This window comes from Trichosurus vulpecula, chromosome 7, assembly GCF_011100635.1.
Source record: "Trichosurus vulpecula isolate mTriVul1 chromosome 7, mTriVul1.pri, whole genome shotgun sequence".
NCBI classification, from domain to species: domain Eukaryota; kingdom Metazoa; phylum Chordata; class Mammalia; order Diprotodontia; family Phalangeridae; genus Trichosurus; species Trichosurus vulpecula.
The window spans coordinates 61129223-61155485 of NC_050579.1; the positions used below are offsets into that span (position 1 = coordinate 61129223).

General features: G+C 44.4%; 1 protein-coding gene across 1 annotated transcript; it reads right to left on the minus strand.

Annotated features, from left to right (window-relative positions):
• On the minus strand, positions 1-26263 carry LOC118857151 (glutathione S-transferase Mu 1-like). The gene is made up of 10 exons (XM_036767792.1): positions 26219-26263; positions 21965-22092; positions 21479-21556; positions 20499-20574; positions 20260-20324; positions 19357-19438; positions 19111-19211; positions 14211-14306; positions 12357-12467; positions 1-1749 (listed from the first exon to the last, which is right to left on the minus strand). The coding sequence occupies exons 3-10, from the start codon at positions 21506-21508 to the stop codon at positions 1660-1662; spliced, it is 651 nt and encodes a 216-aa protein (XP_036623687.1). The 5' UTR covers positions 21509-21556; positions 21965-22092; positions 26219-26263; the 3' UTR covers positions 1-1659.

The following is a 26263-nucleotide window of genomic DNA, read 5'->3' on the forward strand; positions in this document are numbered from 1 at the left end:
AACTCGTATTCAGTCAAAAGGCCACACCCAAGGGCCTAGAAGGCCACTGAAGCCGAAGGTTCCCCACCTCTAGTAGCGCATGATCACAAAGCTAACAAGTGTCAGAGATGGGGCTTGAACTCATCTTCCAGACTCCACATCTATCACGCTAACTCTCCCTATCCCATGCTTCTTCTCTAAAACATCAAGGAAGACTTTGATAGCAATAGACCGACCGGTAGGCTTTGGGTAGTGCTCATGGATTTTGTCTACCTTGCATGAATTATCTTGATATGATCAGTGTGCCAAGGACCTAGGATTTCAAAAGTGAAGGAATTCTCAGTAGAGCAGCTCCCTCCACTGGTGTGGAGTACAAACCAAAGTTCATCTACAACTTATGGCTTCCTATTATTTGAAATCCATCCATCAATCCAGGCACGAGCTTAATTAAGGACTCTTTTAAGGACTCCTAGGGCTTCCACACTGCCCACCCCCTTGCTGTACCCCCTACCAAACTGATCCAGATCTGAGAGGGAAGGAGGACTTAGAACAGAGACGAGGCACATCTGAGCAGGCACAACCTACAAGGGAAGCCAGCCCTTCACAACTTGGCCCCAACCTATCTTTCTAGCTTTCTTATACTAGCTTTCTTTTTACTCTGACCAGCCAAATGGGCCTTCTTTCTGTTCCTCACACACGCCATCTCCCTTCTCCCCTCACCTAGAATGGCCTTCCCCTTACCTCTATCTCCAAGAAGGCCTCCTTACTTTTGCTCTTTTTTAAATCAGATTTTATTCTATCTTCCAACGAGCAATTCTCTCCCTCTCACTTCCCGTCTCCCCAGCACACACACAAAAGAAAAACTCTTATAACAAATATGCATAGTCAAGCAAAACAAATTTCCACATTGGCCCGGTCCAAAAACGCTCCCATTTCTTGCAAGGGAAAAACTCCAAATGCCACCATAGAGCCTTTTCTGATTCTTCCCCCTCTCCCACCTACTTTGCATCTGATTTCCTTGTATTTATTCCAAATATAATTATATTTGCATGTGCTATCTCACCTGTTGGCACATAAGCCCCTTGAGGGCAGGGACCATTTCACTTTTGTCTTAGTATCTCCAAAGCTTAGCACTGTGCCATGCACAGGGTAGGAGCTTATTAGACACTTGCTGGTTGATTGATGGGCTGATCGACTACCCCAGGGAACTGGGATGCTCGTCTAGGGAGCAGGGGCGGGGGGGGAGCGTTAGAGGAGACCAGTAGGCCTCCCTACCAGGCCATGTGCCTTCCCCCCTTGGTTCTCCACTGAGAATGTTGAGGGATAGGAAGACTAAATTCAAGAGTGCCGTTTGTCAGCTTGACCCTGGTTGATACTAGAGGTCAGTCAGTGGGAGAGACACTGGCAGGACCTTGCAGATGAGGAGGGGGGTGAAGGATGGGGGGAGAGGTAAGTGGTGAGGGGCAAGAAAGGGGAGCCAGCACCTTAGAGAACCCAGGGACCTGGGAAAATGCTGAGGAGAGAAGGGACAGAAAGGAAGGAGGAAAGAGCGGTGGTCAATACACTTTACTGGGGAAATCTGATTTGGGGAGATCCCAGGAGGAAGTCCAAGGACCCTCTGACTTCTTGAGAATCAGCAGAGTCAGAGTCATTCCTCCAGCCTCCGGACCTTCCTGAGTCCTACTGAGTGCCCCACTTTGCCATCTTCAGAAATATTGGATTGGGGAGGTAGCGTGGAGAGTTCATGTAAGCCGAGATCTTCCTTAGGCCCTGGGAAAAGGAAAGGGGAAAGATGAGACCTGAGCCAGGGTCCTGTTCACTCATCTCTCCCACCTAGAGACAGACCCCAGCAGCCCTACTGTGAGCTTGAAGGTCTCAATGTTGGATCCTAGCTTTAGGGCTTGCTATCTCCTCTTAGGGCAAAGTCTTCCACCTTTTCGGGGGTCATAGAACCCTTTGACAATCTAGTGAATGCTTTTTTAAAAAATTTATAATTTTTAAAAATTATAATTTCAGGTAGTGAAATACATACATACATACACACAAATATATACATATATACCTACCTACATACATATATATATGTGTATATGTATATATGTATGTATATATATGTGTGTGTATATGTGTGTACATATATATGTATATGTATATATATATATACATATATATATATATACTTTTTATTCATCCAAGTTCATACACTTGCTTAAATTTATCCCCGGGTCTGTGGACCTCGGGTTAAAAATTCTTGTCTTAGAGAGTCAACGGGGAAGGGGCACCCATGGGTTCATACTTTGGCCACTCCCTTAAACATATGGTCTATTAAGTCTTCCCTATTAGAATATAAGCTTTTTTTTTATTAGGATTTTTTAGTTTTAGTTTACAACACTCAGTTCTGCATGTTTTTGAGTTCCAAAGACGGCATGGAATTTGATATATCTTCTACACGTACCTTCTCATTAAGCATTTTTACACAATAGTCAAGTTGTAAAGAAGAATTATGACCAATGGAATGAATCACGAGAAAGAAGAAACAAAACCAAGAAAAAAGAGAAAACAAAAGAAAAAAAAAGAGAGCACACAGTTTGCCTCAATCTGCATTCAGACTCCATAGTTCTTTCTCTGAGTGTAGATAGCTCTTTCCATCATGAGTCCTTTGGAGCTGTCTTTGAACCTTGTATTGCTGAGAAGACCCAAGTCTATTAAAGTTAGTCATCACAGAGTCAATATGTCTGTGGTTGTGTACAATGTTCTCCTGGTTCTGTTTCTCTCACTCAGCATCAGATCATGTAGGTCTCTCCAGGTTATTATGAAGTCCGTATCTTTCCCTATTTCTTATAGCACAATAGTATTCCATTATATTCATATACCATAACTTCCCTAGTTGATGGGCATCCCCTTGATTTCCAATTCTTTGCTACCATAAAAAGAACTGCTATAAATATTTTTGTACATATGGGTCCCTTTTCCACTTGTGTGATCTCTTTGGGATACAGCCCTAGAAGTGGTATTGCTGGCTCAAAGGGTTTGCACATTTTTATAGACCTTTGGGCATAGTTCCAAATTGTTCTCCAGAATGGCTGGATCAGTTCACAACTCCACAAACAATGTAACAGTGTTCCAATTTTCCCACATCCTCTCCAGCATTTATCATTTTCCTGTTTTGTCATGTTAGTCAATCTGACAGCAGAGATGTGGTACCTTATGAGTTGTTTTGATTTGCATTTCTCTAATCAATAGTGCTGCCTGTTCATATCCTTTGACCATTTCTCAACTGGGGAATGACTTGTATTCCTATAAATTTGGCTCAGTTCCCTGTATATTTTAAAGATGAGGCCTTTTATCAGAGACTCTGGTTGTAAAGATTTTCTCCCAATTTTCTGCCTTCTTCCTAATTTTTGTTGCATTGGCTTTGTTTGTACAAAAACTTTTCAATTGAACATAATCAAAATTATCCATTTTGGATTTCGTAATGCTCTCTGTCTCTTGTTGTATGATGAATTCTTTCCTTTCCCATAAATCCGACAGGTGAATTATTCCTTGCTCTCCCAAATTGCTTATAGTATCAGCCTTTATTCCTAAATCATGAACCCATTTTGACTATGCCCAGTTTCTGTCCTACCACTTTCCAATTTTCCCAGCAGCTTTTGCGAAACAGTGAATTCTTAGCCCAGAAGCTGGATTCTTTGGGTTTATTAAACAGTAGATTGCTATAGTTGTTGACTACTGCGTCTCATGTACCTAACGTATTTCACTGATCCATGACTGTTTCTTAGCCAGTACCAGGTAGTTTTGATGACTGCTGCTTTATAGTGCAGTTTAATATCTGGTATGGCTAGGCCACCTTCCCTAGCATTTCTTTTCATTAATTCCCTAGATAGAATATATGCTTCTTGGGAGCAGAAACTCTTCCCCACCCCCACCCCCCAAATATTTGTATCTCTAGAACTTAGAATAATGCTTAGCACAAAGTAGGTGTCTAATAAATGCTCTTTCATGCATTTATCCTTTCGATTCTTATATATAATAAATGTGAATAAAAATAAGTCATAATGAGCTTAAGCCTGGGAAAGTTCTTCCCTCATAATAGCAGCGCAGAAGAAAGTTAGTCTAAGGGTTGTCATTCCTATTTTCCAAATGAGGAAACTCGAGATCCATCCAGACCTAGCCCAGGGTCACCAGGCTACTGATTAGGTCTGGAGCCAGGCCTGAGGCCCTCAACATCAAAGTGCCTGATTTTGACCTTGGCCATTGATAGCAACCAGGTTCCAGGACCAGAGTCAACTAATAGGTTCATGATGTGATCTGAGGGACACGGACAAGTCTCCTGACTAATCGCTCTCCCACGTGGTTACCTGGCATGCCACCATGAGCAATTCAATTCCTTTGGATTTACTTGGGGCTCCATCCCTTTAAAATGCAAAATGCCTGCAAGGTGGATTCCTTTAATATGAATATGATTATTAGAGTGGAGGAAAGGATTGCTGGTCCTGAAGTCAGGAGATTTCCTGGATTCAGCTGCCACCTTTGGCGTGTATTAACTATGTACAAATCACTTTACTTCTCTGAGACTCAGTCTTCTCATCTCTGAAACGGGGAGAGTAACACCTGTAGTTACCTTACAGCATTATCTTGAGCCTCCAATGAGATAACATATGTAAAAGCATTCTGTTACCTTAAAACCTCTAGTTAAATTTTATTATGAATTAGTTTATCAGCTGTTTTAGGTCGGCATGAGGTTCTGTTTGGGCACTTGAAAGCAATGAACACTTTAGAGCTGTTGACCCGGAGTCATTCAATATACTAATATATTATCAATATTATTATTAATAATACTCTATTGTTATAGTTATTAATTGCTATTATTGCTTTACTGTTTGCAAAGCACTTGACAAATATTTATCCTCCAGGTCCAGTGCTCTATCCATTTCCTTAACTGTACAATGGGGGAATTGGGGTAGACAGCCTCGGAGGGCCCTTCTGGCTCCACATCTAGGAAACTATAACTACCTCTAGGTGTCTTCCAGTATTAATGTTCTAGGAGTCTCTGGGTAAGAGGACTTTAAGGCGGAGGCCAGGGAAGAGAAAGCACAGAAAGCAGAGGTGGGGGTGGAGGATTCAGTATTGAAAGATGCCCCGGGGAGCAGGAGGAAATGCAATTTCTTCTGCTTCACAGTTTAGCTCAGAGTTTCCAGCTTTGCCCCAATCCATGGCGGGGACCTATTCTTACCATTCTCTCCTCTCTTCCCCTCCCTTCCCCTCCCCTCCCTTCTTCTACCCTCCCTTCCCCTCCTCTCTTCTCTCCTCTTCTCTCCCCTCCCCTACTTTCCTCTCCCTGCACTTTCTCCTACTACTTTTATAGCTTCAACGATCACCTCTCTGTAAATGAGTCCCAAATCTGTATCTGTGGACCTGGCACATAGTAGGCACTATAGAAATGCTCCAGGTCCACATTTCCCAATGACTGCTTGGGTATCTAACCAGCTGTACTACTATTACCTTAAATTCAAGATGCAGAAAATTAAACTCATGTCCTGTTCTGCTTGCCCCCATACCCAAATCTGTTCCTCTCTCTAACTTTTCTCTTTTTATTGATGGCACCATAGTCTTCCCAGTCACCTAGGTTCAATCGGGCAATCAACAGTCTTTTATTAAGTGCCTACTATATACCAGACCATGTCCTGTGTAAAACTCTAGGGATATAGTATTAGTAGTAGCAGTAGTAGTAGTAGCAGTAGTAGTAGTAGTAGTAGTAGTAGTAGTAGTAGTAGTAGTAGTAGCAGTAGTAGTAGTAATAGTAATAGTAGTAGTAGTAATAGTAGCAGTAGTAATAGTAATAGTAGTAGTAGTAGTAGTGGTAATATTAATATTAGTAGTAGTAATAATAGCAGTAGTAGTAGTAATAGTAGTAGTGGTAATATTAATAGTAGTAATAGTAGTAGTAGTAGTAGCAGTAGTAGTAGTAGTAATACTAATAGTAGTAATAGTAATAGTAGCAGTAGTAATAGTAGTAGTAGTAATAGTAGTAGTAGTAGTAATAGTAGTAGTAGTAATAGTAGTAGTAGTAGTAATAGTAGTAGTGGTAATATTAATAGTAGTAGTAGTAGTAGTAGTAATAGTAATAGCAGTAGTAATAATAGTAGCAGTAGTAGTAATAGTAGCAGTAGTAGTAGTAGTGGTAATAATAGTAGCAGTAGTAGTAATAGTAGTAGTAGTAATAGTAGTAGTAGTAATAATAGTAGCAGTAGTAGTAATAGTAGTAGTAGTAATAGTAGTAGTAATAGTAGTAGTAGTAGTAGTAATAGTAGTAGTAATAGTAGTAGTAGTAGTAATAGTAGTAGTGGTAATATAAATAGTAGTAATAGTAGTAGTGGTAATATTAATAGTAGTAGTAGTAGTAATAGTAGCAGTAGTAGTAATGGTGGTAGTAGTAGTAGTAGTAGCAGCAGCAGCAACAGCAGTAGAAACGGTAGTAGTAACAAACTACAGCTACCTTTTACATAGTTCTTACTACGTGCCGGGCACCACGTTAAGCCCTTTACAATTATCATCTAATGTGATCCTCACAACAACCCTGGGAGGCAGGGACTGTTATCACCTCCATTTTTAGATAAGGAACCTGAGGCAAACAGAAGTTGGGTGACTTAGCCAGGGCCAACAAGGCTACCGAGTGTCCGAGGCCATATTTGAATTCAGGTCTTCCTGACGAGAGTGAAACAGTCCTTGCCCTGAGGAAGTTTTCATTTGCTCAAAACTTTGACCGTCTCCTCTGTCGCCCCACGTAACCAAACAGTTGCCAATCTTCTACCTCCTCAGTATTTCCTGCATTCACCCTGCGACCGCTCTAGTTTCGCTCTAGTTTGGAGTGGACAGATTTCAATGCATTTTTAAAAATTCCTTAAATTAATTATTAAAAGATCAGCACACTGCCAGCCCTCAAGTAAAAAACTACTTGAAATAATAAACAACTTTAGCAAAGTTGCAGGATATAAAATAAACCCACATAAATCCTCAGCATTCCTATACATTACTGACAAAGCCCAACAGCAAGAGATAGAAAGAGAAATTCCATTCAAAGTTACTGAAGGCACTATAAAATATCTGGGAGTCTATTTGCCAAGACAAACCCAGGGCCTATATGAACATAACTATGAAACACTTTTCACGCGAATAAAATAAGATCTAAATAAATGGAGAAATATCAGTTGCTCATGGTTAGGCCGAGCTAATATAATAAAAATGACAATTCTACCTAAATTAATCTATCTATTCAGTGCCATACCAATCGAACTACCAAAAATTTTTTTTACTGAGCTGCACAAAATAATAACAAAATTCATTTGGAAAAACAAGAGGTCTAGAGTATCTAGGATATTAATGAAAAGACATGCTAGAGATGGTGGCTTAGCCACACCAGATATTAAACTGTTCTACACAGCAGCAGTCATCAAAACTGCCTGGTACTGGTTAAGAAACAGGGGTGTGGATCAGTGGAATAGGATAGGTACACAAGCAGGTGAAATCAACAAGTTTAGCAATCTACTCTTTGATAAACCCAAAGAGGCCAGCTTCTGGGCTAATAATTCACTATTTCACAAAAACTGTTGGGAAAATTGGAAAATGGTAGGCCAAAAACTGGGCATAGACCAATATCTTACACCATATACCAAAATAAAGTCAAAATGGGTTCATGATTTAGGAGTAAAAGTTGATACTCTAAGTAATTTGGGAAAGCAAGGAATAGTTTACTTATCAGATTTGTGGAAAAGTAAAGAATTCATGACCCAACAAGAGATAGAGAGCATTACAAAATGCAAAATGGATGATTTTGATTATGTCAAACTGAAATGTTTTTGTACAAAAAAGGCCAATGCAACAAGAATTAGGAGGGAAGCAGAAAATTGGGAGAAAATCTTTGCAACTAGTATCTCTGATAAAGGCCTCATTTCTAAAATATACAGGGAGCTGAGCCAAATATATAGGAATACAAGCCATTCCCTAATTGAGAAATGGTCAAAGGATATGAACAGGCAGTTTTCAGAGGAAGAAATTAAAGCTATCTATAGGCATATGAAAAAATGCTCTGGATCACTACTGATTAGAGAAATGCAAATCAAAACAACTCTTAGATACCACATCTCTCCTGTCAGATTGGCTAAAATAACAAATCAGGGGAATGATAAATGCTGGAAAGGATGTGGGGAAATTGGAACATTGTTGCATTGCTGGTGGAGTTGTGAGCTGATCCAGCCATTTTGGAGGGCGGTGTGGAACTATGCCCAAAGGGCTATAGAAATGTTCATACCCTTTGACCCAGCAATACCACTTCTAGGGTTGTATCCCAAAGAAATCACGCAAGCGGGAAAAGGACCCATATGTACAAGAATATTTATAGCGGCTCTCTTTGTGGTAGCCAAGAATTGGAAATCAAAGGGATGCCCATCAATTGGGGAATGGCTGAACAAGCTGTGGTATATGAAGGTGATGGAATACTATTGTGCCATAAGAAATGGGGATGATGCAGACTTCATAACAACCTGGAAAAACCTACACGACATAATGCTGAGTGAGTGGAGCAGAGCCAGGAGAATGTTGTGTACAGCCACAGATATGTGGATCCCGTGAGGACCAACCCTGACATACTGCGCTTTTCTCAGCAACCTAAGGGGCAAGGACAACTCCAGGGGACTCACGATGGAGAATGCTATCTTCATCCAGACAAAAAACTGCGAAGTTTGAATACAGACTGAGGCACACTACATGCTCACCTTTTCTGCTTCTCTTTTGTTTTTGTTTTTGGGGGTTTTTTTTTTGGTTCTGTTTCTTCTTTCTCATGATTCATTCCATTGGTCAAAATTCTTCTCCATGACTTGACTAGTGCATAAATTAATTCAATGCAAAGTCATTCATGACAGTTATATGAGACTCCATGCTGTCTTGGGGAGGGAGGGGGGAGGGAGGGGAGAAAATCTGGAACTCAAAACTATGTAGAACCGTGTGTGGTAAACCAAAAATAAATAAAGAAATTTATAAAAAAAAATTCCTTAAATTAATTATTAAAAGATCAGCACACTGCCAGCCCATGGACTGCGGACAGACAGCACTCTGTTACCCAAAAGAAGAATGGGAAACCTTAGGTATTAGTGAGTTCCCCATCCCTGGAGATCCTTAGGTGAAGGTTGGAGAGAAGACCAGTCAGTTGAGAAAACATGCATCGTTCAGTTCAGTCATTTTTCGGTTGTGTCCGGCTCTTCGTGACCCCATTTGGGGTTTTCTTGGCAAAGATACTAGAATGGTTTTTGCCATTTCCTTCTCCAGCTCATTTTACTGATGAGGAAACTGAGGCAAGGAGGGTTAAGTGACTTGCCCAGGGTCACACAGCTAGGATTTGAACTCGGGAAGATGAATCTTGCTGGCTCAGCGCTCTATCCGCTTCACCACCTAGCTGCCCCAAGACATGCATTAAGTGCCTACTATGTGCTGAAATCCTGTAGAAGGGAGGCCAGCTGGGCTGGATGACTACAAAGGTTGCCTTCTAATGCTGAAATGATGGGATTCTGGAGGGCCCCCATTTCTTCTCGTCTAGATGGTCACAGCCTCCTAACTAATCCAGCTGCTTTTTCCCTCCTCTGCACACAGCTGCCAGATTGATAACCCTGGGACACAGCTCTGATCTTGTCACTCAAAGAAGCTCCCACAGCTCCTTCTTGCTCTGCGGCAGAGATAGAATACACATTCCTCTCCTTGGCCTTTACAGCCCTGTCCAGCCTGGCTCCAGCCTCCCTGCCCAGGCTCACTGCCCGTACTTTTCCCCCTTGAACTCCACAGTCCAGCCAAACTGGCTGCCTTGTTCTCCTTCTCACACGATATCCCATCTCCCATCTCCCATCCTCATAGCATTGCCCTGGCTGTCTCCGAGAATGTGTAGAATGCACCCCCTTCCTCACTCTCCTGCATCTTGGCATCTCTAGCTTCTTTCAGAGCTCGGCTCAAGGACCACGTCTTATAGGAAATCTAGCCTGATACCTTCAGTCACTGTCCTCACCCCAGAAAACGACTTCGATATATTTTGTGTTTAGTTTTCTATTTATAAGCCATTCACTGCTCCCCCTTTCCCCTTCCCCAGAATGTAAGCTCCTCAAGGTCAGGGACTCTTAATTTGCGTATGTCTCTCAGTGCCTAGCACATAGACGCTTGTTGAATAAAAGAATGAATGAAAAACTATTTATTAAGCACCTACTCTGTGCCAGGCCCTCTTTCTTCCACTTTTTGATCTGAGTTTAGATCTGAGAAATTAGAGGGAGGGTGACAAAGGGCAGTAGAGAGACAGGGAAGAGAATAAGCATTTCTATAGTGCCTACTATGTGCCAGGCACCGTGCTAAGTGCTTTTTATAAATATTATTTTATTTGATCTTCATAGCAACCCTGGGAAGTAAATGTTTTTAACATCACCATTTTATAGCTGAGAAAATTGAGGCAAAAAGAGGTTAAGTGACTTGGCGTCACGGTCACGGTTAATAAGTTTCTGAGGCTGGATTCGAACTCATGTCTTCCTGTCTCTAAGTCCAGCACTCTATCAGTGTCAGGAAGATCTGTGTTCAAATTTTACCTCCCATAATTGCTGCCTGTGTAATCCTGAATTGTAATCACTATGTAACCTCTCTGAACCTCAGCTTTTTCATCTGCAAAATGAGTTTTGGACTTAATGCCCTCTCAGGTCCCTTTCAACTCTAAAACCAAGATCATACGTCACAGCCTTTCAATTAGCAATGATCATACCAATTTGATTAAAGCTTCCAGAGGTAGAAGGGAAGGAGGGCTGCCGCGGGGCAGATGGCAAGGTTCCCAGGAAAGCCTCAGTCTCCTTCTGGGTGGCTGGAAGGAAGTGAAGCATGGTCCAGGGCCAGCTAGCTAGATCCAAGGAGGTGAGTTTGCCCTCACCCACCAGACTGCACAGCTCACCCCCAGGGCAAGAGGTGTAGGACCAGCGGATCAACTCCTCAGTCCCCAGTCCCTGGAAGCCCAGAGGAAAAGAGAGGGAGGGGAGAAGAGGAGAGGAGAGGAGAGGAGAGGAGAGGAGAGGAGAGGAGAGGAGAGGAGAGGAGAGGAGAGGAGAGGAGAGGAGAGGAGAGGAGAGGAGAGGAGAGGAGAGGAGAGGAGGGGAGAGGAGAGGAGGGGAGAGGAGAGGAGGGGAGAGGAGAGGAGAGGAGGGGAGGGGAGGGGAGGGGAGGGGAGAAGGGAAGAGGAGAGGAGAGGAGAGGAGAGGAGAGGAGAGGAGAGGAGAGGAGGGGAGAGGAGAGGGGAGGAGGGGAGAGGAGAGGAGGTGAGAGAAGAGGAGAGGAGAGGAGAGGAGGGGAGAGGAGAGGTGGGGAGAGGGGAGGAGGGGAGAGGAGAGGAGGGGAGAGAAGAGGAGAGGAGAGGAGAGGAGGGGAGAGGAGAGGAGGGGAGAGGAGAGGAGGGGAGAGGAGAGGAGAGGAGAGGAGGGGAGGGGAGGGGAAAGGAGGGAGGGGAGGGGAGAGGGGAAGGTGGGATGAGGAGGGGAGAAAGAGGTGGAGGGAGAAAACTCCTTGAGGGCAAGAATATCTTCCTTTTCACATTTGAATCTCCAGCATTCAGCAGTGCCTGGCATATAGCACTTGATAACTGTGATTTCGTTTATTCATTCATGCATCTTTCAATCTCTGGGTCATTTCTGACTCTCCCCTTTTCTTCACTACCTGCAGCCAACAGTTTTCAAGACTACCTTGGCATTCTACCTCCTTATTTTTTACATCCACCTAGAGCTATAACTAATGTGAGACAAGTGGGGCTTTGCCCAAGGATGCCAAATCCTAGTAGGGGAGGAGGGAACACACTTCCTCTCCAGGAGTACTCATTTCCTCCATGAAGGAACCAAGCTTCCTTCCAAAAACAATTACTATGCCCAAGCTTCATTTCCTAGTCCTCTGCTGGCCACCAGCAGACACTAGGCTACCACCAGTACATCCCACCTCTCTGGTGCCCTTCTCTGTCCTGGGCCCTGCTTCTCACCCCAACCCTGGCAGGGGCAGACTTTCCATGGTATGAGCCAACCCCTCCCCTGGCAGGATGAAACTATTGGTTAGACCAGAGGTGGGGAACCTACTGCCTCGAGGCCACATGTGGCCCTCCAGGTCCTCAAGTGTGGCCCTTGACTGACATGTGGCCTCGAGGCCGAAGGTTCCCCACCCCTGTGTTAGACTATCACCATCTTTGGCACTGTCACCTTCCCCAAATGAATTTCCCCCCGGCCCAAGAATTCCTAGTTATAGCTCTACATGCAGCCCCTGCCTCCCCTGCCTCCATCCCCTTCCTGAGGGAAGACCCAATCAGGGGGTGTTTAGGCATTTATTACCTCGAACCGAATGAGGAATTCCTGAAGGTTTGGGAAAGGGTCCAGGCAGGTGGGCACAAACTTGCGGTTCAGGTCAAGAACGTCATACATGGAGAAATCCACAAAAGTTATCTGAGGGTAGCAAAGGAAGAGAGTGAGAGGGGGGCCAGGAGCCTTCCCTGGGTCAATACCTGAGGGCTAACACCGCCCTTTCCACCCTCCCCTTTCCTCTTGCCTCTGTGTCCTTTCCCTCCGCCCTGCACAATTTAGAAAGCAGACTCAGGCAGCTAGCTAGATATGGCCCAGGGACCAGATGGTTGGACTTGGAGGCAGAAAAACCTGAGCTTCAGTCCTTCACCCTGGGCAAGTCACACGACCTCACTCAGCCTCAATAACCTTATCTGTAGAATGGAGATAATAAAGAGCCCCCATCTCCCAGGTCCGTTAGGGGGAAATCAAGTGAAATAACAAATGTCGAGAGCTTTCAGTGCTATATAAATATTCACAATTATTATGACCGATCCTGAACCATGAGAATACTATTTATTGAGTAACCACTGTGTATGTGACATCATATGCCGCCGGCCAAGACCCTCTCCTGGAAAGTTCTTCCCTTACCTCCTTCCCATCCAAGGGACAGGCACAGGGACTGTACGTGGGATTTCATTATGGCAGCTAGATGGCTCAATCTCTACTCAGGGTAGAGTGCTGGACCTGGAGTCAGGGAGACCTAATTCAAATCCAGCCTCAGGCACGTTCTAGCTGTGTGACCCTGGGCAAGTCACTGAACTTCTGTTAAATGGGGGTGATAATAGCACCTGCCTCTTGAGGTTGTTGTGAGGATAAAATGAGATTGTATTTGTAAAGTTCTTTCCAAACCTGTAAAAATGCTGCTATTTTTGGTACAGGGAACTTTCAGAGGAAGAATCTATCTCTACCAATATAGGTGAATGTCCTCTATGCAGTGTGCAGTCTTGGAGAGCTGCCTGGAGCACCAGGAGGTTGAATGACTTACCCAAGGTCACCTAGCTAGTATGTGGCAAAGGCAGGTTTAATATAAAAATAAATAAAAAATAAAAAAGCTAAAATCTCTACTGGCCTGCAGTCTTTCTTTGTAATTCATTTTGTACTTGATTATATTCTGCCTTTTCTTGCTCCTTACCTTTGTAGACTCTTTCCACTAGCTTGTAACCACCTTGACAGCAGAGATGAGACCTTGTATTTCTACTCCCCTCATTCCCATTCTTCCCTGCCCTTCTTATCCCCCACAAATGCTTAACAAAAGCAGAGTTAATGCAATCCAGCAGGCCTTTCATAAATCATCATTAGCTGCCCCCATTACTCCTCTTCAAACACCCAGCGTTCCAGCCATCCTTCCTTCAGGCACATCCTTCTCACCTCCGCTTGTCAGAATCCTCCTCTTCCTTTAAGGCTGAATGTCTTCCATAGATCCTTTCCTGAACTCTCTCACTGAAAGTGTTCCCTCTCCTCAGATTTCCAAATAGCATTTTGTCTCCATCTCTCTTCCTGCCCTCTCTCCCCCATCACTCCCTACCTTGAGTTATGCTTATCCAGTAAGGGCAAGACCTATTGATTTCTGTCTTTGTATCCCCAGCCCCTATTAGCATGGTTACTGCTTTGCACAGAGTAGATGCTTAACAAATGCTTAATTGATCGATCCGTGTACAGTAGAATATAAACTCTTTGAGGTCAGGGACTGTGGGTTTTTTTATGTTTCCCCAATGCTTATAGCAGTGCTTTTCAAACTGTAGATGCTTAATAAATATCTGGTGATTTTAACCGATTGCTTCATGACCCCACACCCCTCTCTTACTTCCCCCACACATGCCCCCCCCAAAAAGGTTCATCACAAACCTTCTTTCCGGCAAACCACTTCCTTGTGCCCAGGAAATGGGAGAAGAGCTGTAGAGTTGTGGGTAGGCGCTGTAGGTAGATGAGTCTCATATTTTCCTGTGGAGACAGAGTGAGAGGCTGGGAGGAAGAAGAGAACAACCACTGGTGAAAGCAGTCGAGAGATACAAGAGGAGAACCAGGGGAAGGTGACATCCCAGAAGCTGAGGGGAGAGAATTAAAGAAGGGCACTAGAGGGTGGGAAGGGTGTTTAACAGCATCCATCGATGCTGGAAGGGCAGAGACAATAAAGAAGAATAAAGGGCCGTTAGATTTGGCAGTTAGGCAGTCCCTGGGGAACTTCAAGAGCTCAGATTCAGTGGGTGGTGGTGGCAGAAACCAGACCGCTAAGAGTTAGGAAGGGCACGGAGATAACCACGTGAGGATGTGGAGAGAGAAGGTACAACCTCTCCTTTGTTCGATGAGACGTATGACAAGAAATAAAGGAATGACAGCTAAAGGAGCGTAAATCTAGAGGAGACCTTAGGGACCATGAGGTCCAATCCCCAGGCAGAGCCCAGGCAGGAGAGATAGACTTGCCCAATGCCACAAAAGTAGTAGGTATAAGAGGTAAAAATGGAACCCAGGGCCAGCACTCTTTCCACTGCACTGTGGATCAACTGGGGAGTTTTTTCTAAACATGGTATAGCTGTGCATATCTATAGGGAAGGAAGGAGACAGAGATGGAGAGAGACAAAGAGAGAGACACAGGTTGAAGATGGTGATGAGGGAGTGAGCAAAGGCCTTCAGAGATCAGGAAGGGATAGAATCCAAGATAGTGGCAGAAGTATTTGACTTTGCAGCAAAAAAGCTATACGTACCTTTTCCTCTGAGACTGGAATAAAGGGTGAGAAATTAGATGTAGAAACAAATTATTGAGGGGGAAAAGTGAGGGTGGATTTGACACCTTGCGCTCTCTGGTCTTGAGCTTCTCTGAGGTCCTTATTCTTCTGTTCTTCTCTCCCTCCCTTCCTCCCTGAGAGCTCCTTCACTTTCTCAATGACCACCATCACTTACTTCTGGGATAATGATTCCCAAGTCTCTTTCTCCAGTTCTGTCCTCTCACTGGTCTCCTATCTCCAACAGCTGGTTTGTCACTTCCACTTCCACGGCCCATCATCACTTTTAACTCAACATCTAAAACCCAACTCATCATCTTTAACCTCTCCAAATTCAGCCCCTCTACCGACTTCTCTTCAGGCTTCACATCTTCACAGAATCTCCCATCTGGAAGGGACCTCACTCAGAGACAATCTTCCTCATGTCTCTGTTTCTATCGAGGCTACTACCATCCTTCTGGTCACCCAGATCAACAACCTCAGAATCATCCTTGACTCATCTTCCCTCACCCCCATGTACTCAAGTTGCCAAGACTTACCCGTTCCATTTCTACAACATCTTTTTGCATCTGTCCTTTTCTCTCAGCTCACAGCCACCACCCTAAGGTGGGCCCTCTTCCCCTCTCAGCTGAACTACGGCCTCCTAACTAATCTCCCTATATCAAGTGTCTCTCCTCTCCAATCCATTCTCCACAAGAATTGATTTTCCTAAAGCACGGGTCTGACTGTGTTGCAATGGGTCACTTCTAGAATTAAATACACAGTCCTCTCTTTGGCCTTAAAGCCCTTTACCACCTGGTTCTGACCTACCTTTCCAGGCTTATCATCCAGAAAACCAAGGCTGAGGAAAACAATGTTTGAATTTATACACAGCAGATATTTTTAACTGAATTTTCTGGATGTTTGTTTTAAGTGACCAGGTTTCTAGAGTGTTCTGGTATCTCTGACTGACATCAGAAAGTCCTCCTATTCAACCCTTCCCTCAGGCACTTTATTTGTTATTTGTTTTAAGTTATAAGTTATTTGTCTTATGCTGACTTGATACAAAACACATTAAAGGGCCTTGTCCTTGTGCTAGCAAACATCTAACAACTGGGTCTGCCAGAAAAAAAAAGGGTATGTCTCCCTTTTGAGTTTAATCTGCAATGTGAACACTCTCTTAAGTCTGAACAATCAACAGAATAATAAATCAAGCCTTGATTTGTGGCGATTGCTGATTCCTGATGTATAAATAAATATTCACTGAAAATTTAACAACTGGCTCTCTAGAAGCTGGTTAGAGCTGGCTCCAGCACAGGCCTGCAACACCAGTCAGATTGTTGTTCTCACCCCTCTCTCCTTGCTTTTCACCAGGCTTCTCACTTCCACCTTAGAACCTCTAGCTTTCGTCACAAATCAGATCAATCTCTTCATCCCCTTACACGCAACCTTCCCTCAACGCTAGTGCCACCCACCCAAATTGGTAGAATTACTTGTATTTACTGGATGCCTATTTCATATACACTTACATGTGCACACATTTCTTACCCTCAATAGAATGTAAGCTCTTTGAGAGCAGGGATGGTTTCATTCTTGTCTCTGTCCTCGATTAAGTAAGCACTTAATAAATGCTTGTTGATGGATTGATTCATTTGTTTCCCACTGCTCCTTTACTGCTCAAAACCAGTCAGTCCCAAATCGTGCTGGTTATTCCTCTGAAAGACTTCTCAAATCTACCCCTTCCTTTCTAATCTTCACTACTATAATCTTAGTTCAAGGCCCTCATCACATCCCGCCTAGAGTAGCGTAACAGGCTCCTCAACAGTCTTTTTTTTCTCTATTTTTTTCTATCCTCTCACTCACCTGTCATCTCAGCCTGACTAATCTTCTTTAAAGATCGATTTCATCATGTCACCCCCCTGGTGTCAAACCTTCAATAGCTCCCCAGTACTTCTCCCTGCATCAGGTCTAAATTCTTCTCTCTGACCTTCAAAGTCCTCAGTACAGTCTGGCCTTTGCCTCCCTACCGAGTCTCATTCTTCACTGCTCCGTGCCCTTCTTCCTTAGCTAATAGTCAACTATTCTCTTACTGGGCTGATAAAAAAGAAAAACCTCACCAGGTTCATTTCTAATTCTGTGCCTTTCATTGGGTTTTCCCCTCCTGGTTTGTCTTTCCTTCCTGTCTTCCATCCAAATTCTGCCCACCCTTTAAGGTTCAGCTCAAAGTCCTATTTCCTTTAATGAAACTTCCCTCCTGACTATAGCCTGCATTCACCTTCCCTCTGGACTCCTGTAGTACTTATAGTATAAGGCAGCAGTACTAGGATTTTTAGTCCCAGGATCCTTTTACATTCTTTTATTGGGGAGGCCATCGAGGTTGAGTGACTTACCTATGGTCACACAGCTAGTAAGTGTCTGAGGTCACATTTGAACTCAGGTCCTCCTGATGCCAGGGTTGGCGCCCTATCTACGGTGCCACCTAGCTGCCACCGATCCTTTTACATTCTTAAATGAGGACTCCCCCTCCCCAAGGAGCTTTTGTTCATGTGGATTATATCTTTCAATATTTATCACATCAGAAATTAAAACGTTTTAGAATTGTTATGAAAACTCTTTTGACCTTGAGGATCCCCTGAAAGGATCTCTGAGACTCAGACTACACTTTATGAGAACTGCTGGTCTAGACCATAGAACCAAGCAGGTTAATATATCAATACAAGAACCTGGACTTTCACTGGCTTGGGAAATCCCCACATCCCCATCAGTCCATAACTAATTACTCAGGAAATTTAAGAGACTCTACCATTGTCACCCAGCCATTAAGTGTCAGGAGGAGCATTTGAAGCCCAGCCTACATCCCCCTCCATCTTCCCAACTTCACATTCTACATGCTGCCTCTTCATATTTTTTTTTGGTGTCATGGACCCCGTTGACAGTCTGAAGTAACCCAGGACCCTTTCTCAGAAATTCTCAGAATTCTCAGAATGAAGGAAATGCTAACTTTCAATTAGAACTTAGCGAAAGTAAAGGTGAAATATTTTTCCCCAATCAAAGTCACAGCTCCCTGAAACTTATCCATGGAACCCCAAATGGGTCCCAGGATAAGAACCCCTGCTCTAAAAGCATGTAATAATGTGTTTAATCACACCATAGCATTTTACTATATGTCTTGCATTCATTCACAATTGTCAGTTACTGCATGTGTTATAAACACAGTTATAATCTCCTTACAGGGCAATAATAAAAGCTTGTATTTCTGTAGTGCTCTACAGTTTACAAAGCACAAGAACCCTGGGAAGAGAGTGGTACAGGTATGATCGCACCCATTTTACAAATGAGAAGACTGTGTTGTGACTTTCTGAGATCACACAGCTAGTTAATGTCAGCATCAAGCTTCGGAGACACAAATGACTCCTCGCTCTAAGGCTGTGCTTTTTCTGCTATCCCATGGTATTGTCTTCTTAATCTGTGCCTCTCACAGTGCCTGGCACAGTATTAAAACTCAACATAGGTGCTCAGTTAATATTTGTCAGCAATTAATTGGGAATCCAGAGGTAAATGTCCCCTGGGAGGTCAGGAAGGGTGCCCTCATCTCTGCCCTGGGAGAAAGGGACAGGATGGGAGGGGCAATGCTTCTACAGCATGTGGGATAGTCATATCCTGGCAATGTAACCTGCCCATGAATGTAGGGACGTGCACACACACACACACACACACTCACACACACATAAACACTCTCTCTTTCACACACACTCTCTCAGTCTCTCTCTCTCTCTCTCTCTCTCTCTCTCTCTCTCTCTCTCTCTCTCTCTTACACTCTGTCTCTCTCTCTCTCACTTCTCAGTAAGAAGTGTAGATTGTCCACTCACTTGGCTGAGCACACCTCCCCCCAACACACATCCCACACTGGAATGATTGATGTAAGGAGAGGAGATCTCTCACTTTCTCTCTCCCCCAGAGACCTTCCATTCCTTCCCTCTGTCCCTCCCTCCCTCTGAGAGCACTCACCACTGCTTGCCTCCCCAGGAAGGCAGCATCCTACTCACAAAGTTTGGGTCATGGCAGACCCTCACCAGCTGCATTCGGAAATCCATGGCTTGATTCTCCAAAACGTCCACCCGCACTTTCTCTTCCTCGGTATCCCCACCTGCAGCCAGGCATGGAACAGGCTCATCCTGCCCCACCCTGCCTCCTCCTTCCTTCCCCCATGAGGTCTTAGATCACTCTTCGACCCATCTCCCCACACCACACACACACACACACACACACACACACACACACACACCACTCACACATCTTGTGCTTGCGTCCAATGTAGCGTAAGATAGCATTGCTCTGGGTGATCTTGGTGTTGCCATCAATCAGGTAGGGTAGCTGGAAAATCAACAAGAAAACGACTGTGTTTCTCTCTGCTCACATCCTGGAGCCAGCCCTATGTGCCTTCCTTCTAGGTACACCAGAACTAGGAGACTTTTTGGCTTGAGAAATACCCACCACTGCTGGACCTACCTTGCCCTCAAGGAAATCATGTTCTACACAATATGGAGTTAGATACAATAGAATGCACATTCTCCCTCCCTCTCTCCCTTTCTCTCTCTCTCTCTCTCTCTCTCTCTCTCTCTCTCTCTCTCTCTCACTCACACACACACACACACACACACACACACACACACACACCACAAAATCACTGAGAGCAGCAAGTATAAATCAACACTCTGCGTCCATAGAATTGACTTCAATGTTTGGGACCTTGGTTGGGTATCGCCGAGTGAGATAGGGGAAGGAGATGGGTGTCGGAGTACTTAGTGAGAAAGTCTCTTTGGATGAGGTAAGTTCCCAAGACAGAAGGAAGGCAAGAAAGGGAGAGAGGCAGCCTTCAAATGATTCAGATTCTTCTGAGGACAGTAGAAGGACATGGGATCGGCAGATACTGGTGCATGAGGTCTACGCCCCGGGACTTTCCACTGTGCTTTTATGTGCCTGGTCAGTGTACGCAAGAGGTTTGGACCCTGGGGCCTAATGTGAAGGAAGGGAAGAGCCAAGATGACTGAGTGAAGAACTTTACCATTCCAGCAAAGATACCAAGGATTCAGAGGGAGATATCCAGTGATAGCTTCCTGGGGTCCCTACAGCCTACATTCACAAACACACAAACACACAGACATAATAATCCCTCACTCCCTGAAACAACGTACATTGGGAAAGTCGAGGCCAAGAGCGAATCTTTCTTTAACCCACTCATTTTTATCATAATCAGTACCTGCGGAGAGAAGAAGAAAATTAAAAAAGTCACTCTACTGGGTCATGGTTCCACCCTCAACAGCCCCAGTAATAGCTTCCCCCCACCTTCCTTGCCAATAGCGTAGGTCAGTATAACCTACTTATAAGGGTACTCCCAAAATGCACAGAGACACACTTGGGCCTCTACACTCACATTTTTCATAGTTATAGAGCAGCTCCTTATAGGGGGTCCCTGTATATTCCAGCAACAAACGGATTGGATGGGCAAGCTGGGAAAGAGGAAGAGGAAGTTACCATTATCCCCCAGAGGGCCTCGAGACCTCAAGTGAGCCTCCAACAGCCCTTTTGGACCTACCACAGGAAAATGGCAAGCCTACTGAAACCCCACCCACCCCCTGTGCCCACTACTCTTAATCCCATTGTAGTGAGAGAAACTAAGCCTTCTCATACCTACACAGAAAGAGTTGGCCATATCAGAAATGAAGATTTTGGGACCACAAATTTGTGATGTGGTTTAAGAGGCAATGAAAGGTCCCCTTATATGTATATATCCCCTAACTATCCTCACATACACATTATTTAGCTTTAAATGTCAACCATTGGGATTAGGACACTACTTTGGGTTAATGACATTACATTTCGACAGGGACCATGTGGGGTCAAACACGATAGGAGAGACAAGAGATGAGGATTCTTTCTCTCTTTCCTGTAAGCACATCATCATCCATTAATACATCACCCTACATTATTTTATCAGACTCATTAATGGTAATGTGGGAAATTAGGTGCAGGGCCCTGGAGAAATAGGGTACAGAACAGTCTTGTTTTTGTTAGAAGTGAGAATATCAGAAAAAGTCCAGTGGGTACAAACTGAGCAGCAGGTAGAACAGGTGTAGAGAAGGAGCCCTGGAAATGGGACAGAGAACAGGAAATGAAGATGGCCTTAAGCTTTCTCCAGGGCCTCTCTCTTAATTCCAACCTCTTCCTAGTGTCTGTGAATTCCTAACAGAGATCTTTGCCCTTTGCCATGACCTCTTAGGGCCCTTTCTAAATGACATAATCCAAGGGGTGGAGGTTGGGTCGGTGAAATGCTAACTATAAAAAAGACATGAGCCCCCACCTCCCCTTTCCCTTCCCCTTTCCTAGTTCCCACTCCATCCACCCTGCACTCACCCCCCGAATTTCCCAATATGCCAGGATCATCTGGTGATGGGAATACTTCAATGACTTCAACCTGTCCTGAGGAAGCCTCTACAGGGGGAAAAAGGAGACTACAGGAAAAGCAAAAGAGGAAAAGACAACCAAGTGCATCCCAGTGGGTGTAGACACCTGCTGCTCTCATGTACCCCGCACGTTGCTCACCCCCTGTGTCCTCACTCCACCCTAAAGGTTGCTTTCAATCTCCTCTCAGGGCCTCCATATCTATATCACCCTCTGCCTCCAAACCCTCCAGTGTTCCCCCCAGAACACCCTTTTGTCCATAGCTCCAGGATGGGAGGAGGAGGAGACATTGTGTTGTCATGCTCTGAGGGCCAGCCCCACCTCACCAGCTCTTCATTCTCTTCCTGCCCATCCCACGTGTCTACCCTGCCTTACTCCAGAGCTCCAGCCCAGACAGGTAGGATTGAGTAGTCATGCCAACTCTGTCTGAATTCTTACCTTCCGGCTTCATCTGCTTTCATCACACCAGGAAAACATCCTAACCATTGACGCCACACGAAGCTGGAGTGGTTAGCTTCAAGAGACAGTGAGTGAGCTTCCCTTCCCTGGAGGTCTTCAGGCAAAAACTGGGATATCAAAAAGGGGATTTATATTCAGGTAAGAGTTAAGAGGCAACTAGGTGGCACAGTGGCACAGGCTCGGCCTGGAGTCAGGAAGATCAGATTCAAATCTTGCCTCAGATGCTTACTAGTCGTGTGACCCTGGGAAGTCACTTAACCTCTGTTTGACTTAATCCGCTGGAGAAGGAAATGACAAACCACTCCAGTATCTTTGCCAAGGACACCCCACAGACGGCATTGACATGCTACGGTCCGCAGAATCACAAAGAGTCAGACACGACTTCACGAGAAGAATTATACCAGATAGCCTCTCTGGTCCTTGACAACCCTGAGATTCAAAATTGTTAGGAGAGTCCTTCGCCCAGACCCAGACACCCACATCTAATAACTTTACAAAGTAGTCACCTGACAGAAGCCAAAGAGCTTGGCAAGGGAGTTGTCATGGTCTATCCCAGCTCTATTATGCTGCCATTCCAAAGTTCTAAGATTCTATGCTCACATAATATCCACACACACACACACACACACTCACATACACACAGAGAGACATTCTATTACACGGCTCTCTGTTCACAAACACAGTCCCATACTCCCATGGTCTCTCTCCGTGCAGGGCAGGTAACATATTCACCTGCTTCCTCCTCTCTTTCTGCCTCATTACTTCCTTCACATTATGGTAGCCACTGTGGGAATTACTCTCTTGGTTCTGCTGACTTCCCTCAGCATCAGTTCATATCCTTCTCTTCCCAGGTTTCTCTGAAACCATCATGTAACCATCACTGTCATTTCCAATGGTCCAATCACATTCCATTCCATTTCCTGTAGTTTACCATCATTTGTTGACTCATTCCCCAATGGATGGGCACTTGCTTTGCTTCCCAGTTCTTTCCAGCTCAGTTTCTTCACGTCTCCCTGGTCCCTTATTACTGGATTCAGGCATCTTCTTACTCTAGCTCTGGAATAATGATGATGATGATGATGATGATAATATAACAGTCAACATTCATCAAGTGCTTATTAGGTGCCAGATACTCTGCTAAATAAACACTTTACAATTGTTATCTGTAGATTTAACCTTTTTGACAGCTCCCAAATATACCCCTTCTCTCCTCTGATACTGGCATCTCTCCATTGCAAGCTGCCATCACTCTTGCCTGGATTATTGCGGTAGTCTGCTGATGGGTGTGCCTGCTTCAAGTCTCCACCCTTCCAGTCCATTTCTATGCAGACTTCAAAGTGACTTTCCTAAAGCACAGGTGTGACAAGGCCATCTAGTCCAGCACACACCAGGATGCTTATGCAACATCACTGACAAATGGATATCCAGCCTCCTGAAGATCTCTAGTAGTGAGGAACTCACTTCCTCTCAAAGTAGCCCATTCTCACTGGACAATTCCCACAGCTGGGGGACTTCTCCTTACAAGGAGCCCACATCTTGCATCCTGTAACCTCCACCTAGTGTTGTTCCTTATCTTTTATTAAGCAAATTGGTTGGGACTCCTGATCTGATGTTCTTGGTACATTTTTCCTGGATCGCGCTTCCCACAATAGCAGCTGAGTCTGGAAAAACACCCTGGCTGGAACCTGGTAGGCAGGGCTCTGACTCTTATTCTGCTTAGCAACTCTCCCTAAGTGATCCCAACCCAATTGCCCTGGAGGGTAACCATTCCAGTGTCCCTAGGATACCTCACTTTTCCTACCAGGTGCAGGAGCAGCCAAGTGGAACCCTGATGAGATTAATAACTGTTCAATGCTTCAAGGCACGGTGATTTCATTCATCAGCATGGGCACGAAGAATCCCTCCAGAATGAAGTGGACTGTCTTCCAGTTGCACCAAAAATTCATCATTGGATAGTCAAGTTGACAATGAGGCCCTTAGTCATGTTTGTCCTTTGATGTCGGACACATAATCTATCAGCCAGCAGGACATTGAAACCTTCTGGGCTTGGTAGGATCTGACACACCTGGTACTTGCTGGCATTGTCTTCAAGGATATCTCCTTTCTCTTGTTCCCTCTCACTTTTCCTTAGTTCCCTGATAAAATTCCTTTTGGAAATCTGAAACTTTGAATTGGCTGAACTAAGGGGAGGAAAGGTTTATGTATATAACTAGACCTAGAGATCTGGGGTCATACAAGAAACCTGGAGGCCAGGGGAGACCTGATTGCATCAGGAAGGGGAAGGCTGTTTGCCTCTGAGTAAGTAGAATCTGAGGTGGCTTCACTGAGTCACATCTGTGAGCGAAGGTCAGAGGGACCTAAAGTGTCCCTCAGGTCAGTCAAGAAGCCAGGCACTTAATATTAAGCTGCTAGATGAGCAGCTAGGTGGCACAGTGGATAGAGGGCTGGGCCTGAAGTCAGAAAGACTCATCTTCCTGAGTTCAAACCCGGCCTCGGACACTTACTAGATGTGTGATCCTGGGCAAGTCACTTAACCCTGTTTGCCTCAGTTTCCTCATCTGTAAAATGAGCCGAAGAAGGAAATGGCAAACCGCTCCGGTATCTTTGCCAAGAAAACCCCAAATGGGGTCACGAAGAATTGGACGTGACTGAAACCACTCAACAGCAACAACGACGTACCAGGCACTATGCTGGGGATATAAAGAAAGGCAAAGTCTTTCTGCCCTTGAGGAACTCGTGATGTAAAGGAGGAGACAACATTTAAGTAACTACATAAAGATAAGTCATATTCAGGATAAATGGGAAATAATCAACAAAAAGAAGCCACTAGAATTAAGAGGGATTGGGAAAGGCTTCCTATAGAAGGGGGGATTTTAGCTGGGGCTTGAAGGAAGCCAGGAAAACCAGGAGGTTGAGATGAGGAAGGAGAATACATCCAGGAATGGGGGACAGCCCATGAAAATGCCTAGAGATGGAGGGTCTTGCTCAAGGAACAGCCAGGAGGCCAGCGTTGCTGGATTGAAAAGTATATGGGACGTGGTATAAGCTATAAAAAGACTAGGAGGTTTGGATGGAGCTAATTTATGAAAGTCTCTGAGAACCAAACAGATGCTTTCGTATTTATTTGCTCCTTTTGTATTTGTAATCTGTACTTGTGATAGGGAGCCACTGGACTTTGTTGAGTCAGCTGGGTGGTTCTAGGTCTAGAATCAAGGAAGACCTGAGTTCAAATCCAGCCTCAGACACTTACCAGCTGTGTGTCTCTGGGTAAGTCCTTTAAATGGCTGTCTGCCTCAGTTTCCTCACTTGTAAAATGGGGCTAATAATAGCCCCTCCTTTCTAGGATTGCTATGAGGATCAAGCGAGATAATATTTGTAATGTGGCTGGCATGTAACAGGTGCCGTGTAAATGCTATATTACAGGGTGTTCCTAAAGTCTGGACACGTTGACAAAAATGCATATTTTCAAGAAACGAAATGAATGAAATTTTCAACAACATTTCATTTAACTGAAATATTAACAAATAACATCTTCAATATGATTCCATCATTTGTGATGCAAAGGTTGATGCGCTTTGCAAGATTCACGTGAACTCGATGCAATAACTCCACATTGCGGTCAATTTTAGCACATTCACTCTTGGAATATGAATATGAAATCATATGATGTTATTTGAAGTTGAAGATGTTATTTGCTAATATTCCAATTAAATAAAATGTTGTTGAAAATTTCATTCATTTCATTTCTTGAAAACGTGCGTTTTTTTCCTATGTGTCCAGACTTTAGGAACACCCTGTATATTACTCCCAAGAGTCAGCAATGGAAAGACAGACTGATCTGGAATCAGAAGACCAAGGGTTAAATGCTGTCTTGACTGGCTACTAGACGGTAACTTTGGGCCTCAATTTCCTCATTTGTAAACACCGGGGATTGGAGCATCTGGCTTCTGTGGTCCTTTCCAGATCTAAGTCTTTAATCTTAACAGGGACCATTAGCGCAGCTGAGTTCCACATGGACTTTGAAGCACATGCAGATATTCTAGAACTGAGAGAGACAGAGTTTTACTTGGCTGCTGAGCCGGAACAGGGGTGCATACAAAGGACGCCAACCGGCCAAAGCAAGCCCCTTTCTCTTTGCTACCTGGCTGGGTTCGGGTGAAAGCGACAGGCTGCAAGCCTATAGGTGAAGCAGAGGCATTAAGCCCTCCCTCCACCCAGCCCAGAAATACCTACCTGGGTGCTCTTTGCAGTGTCAAAATGGCAAGCCACCAAAGGTTT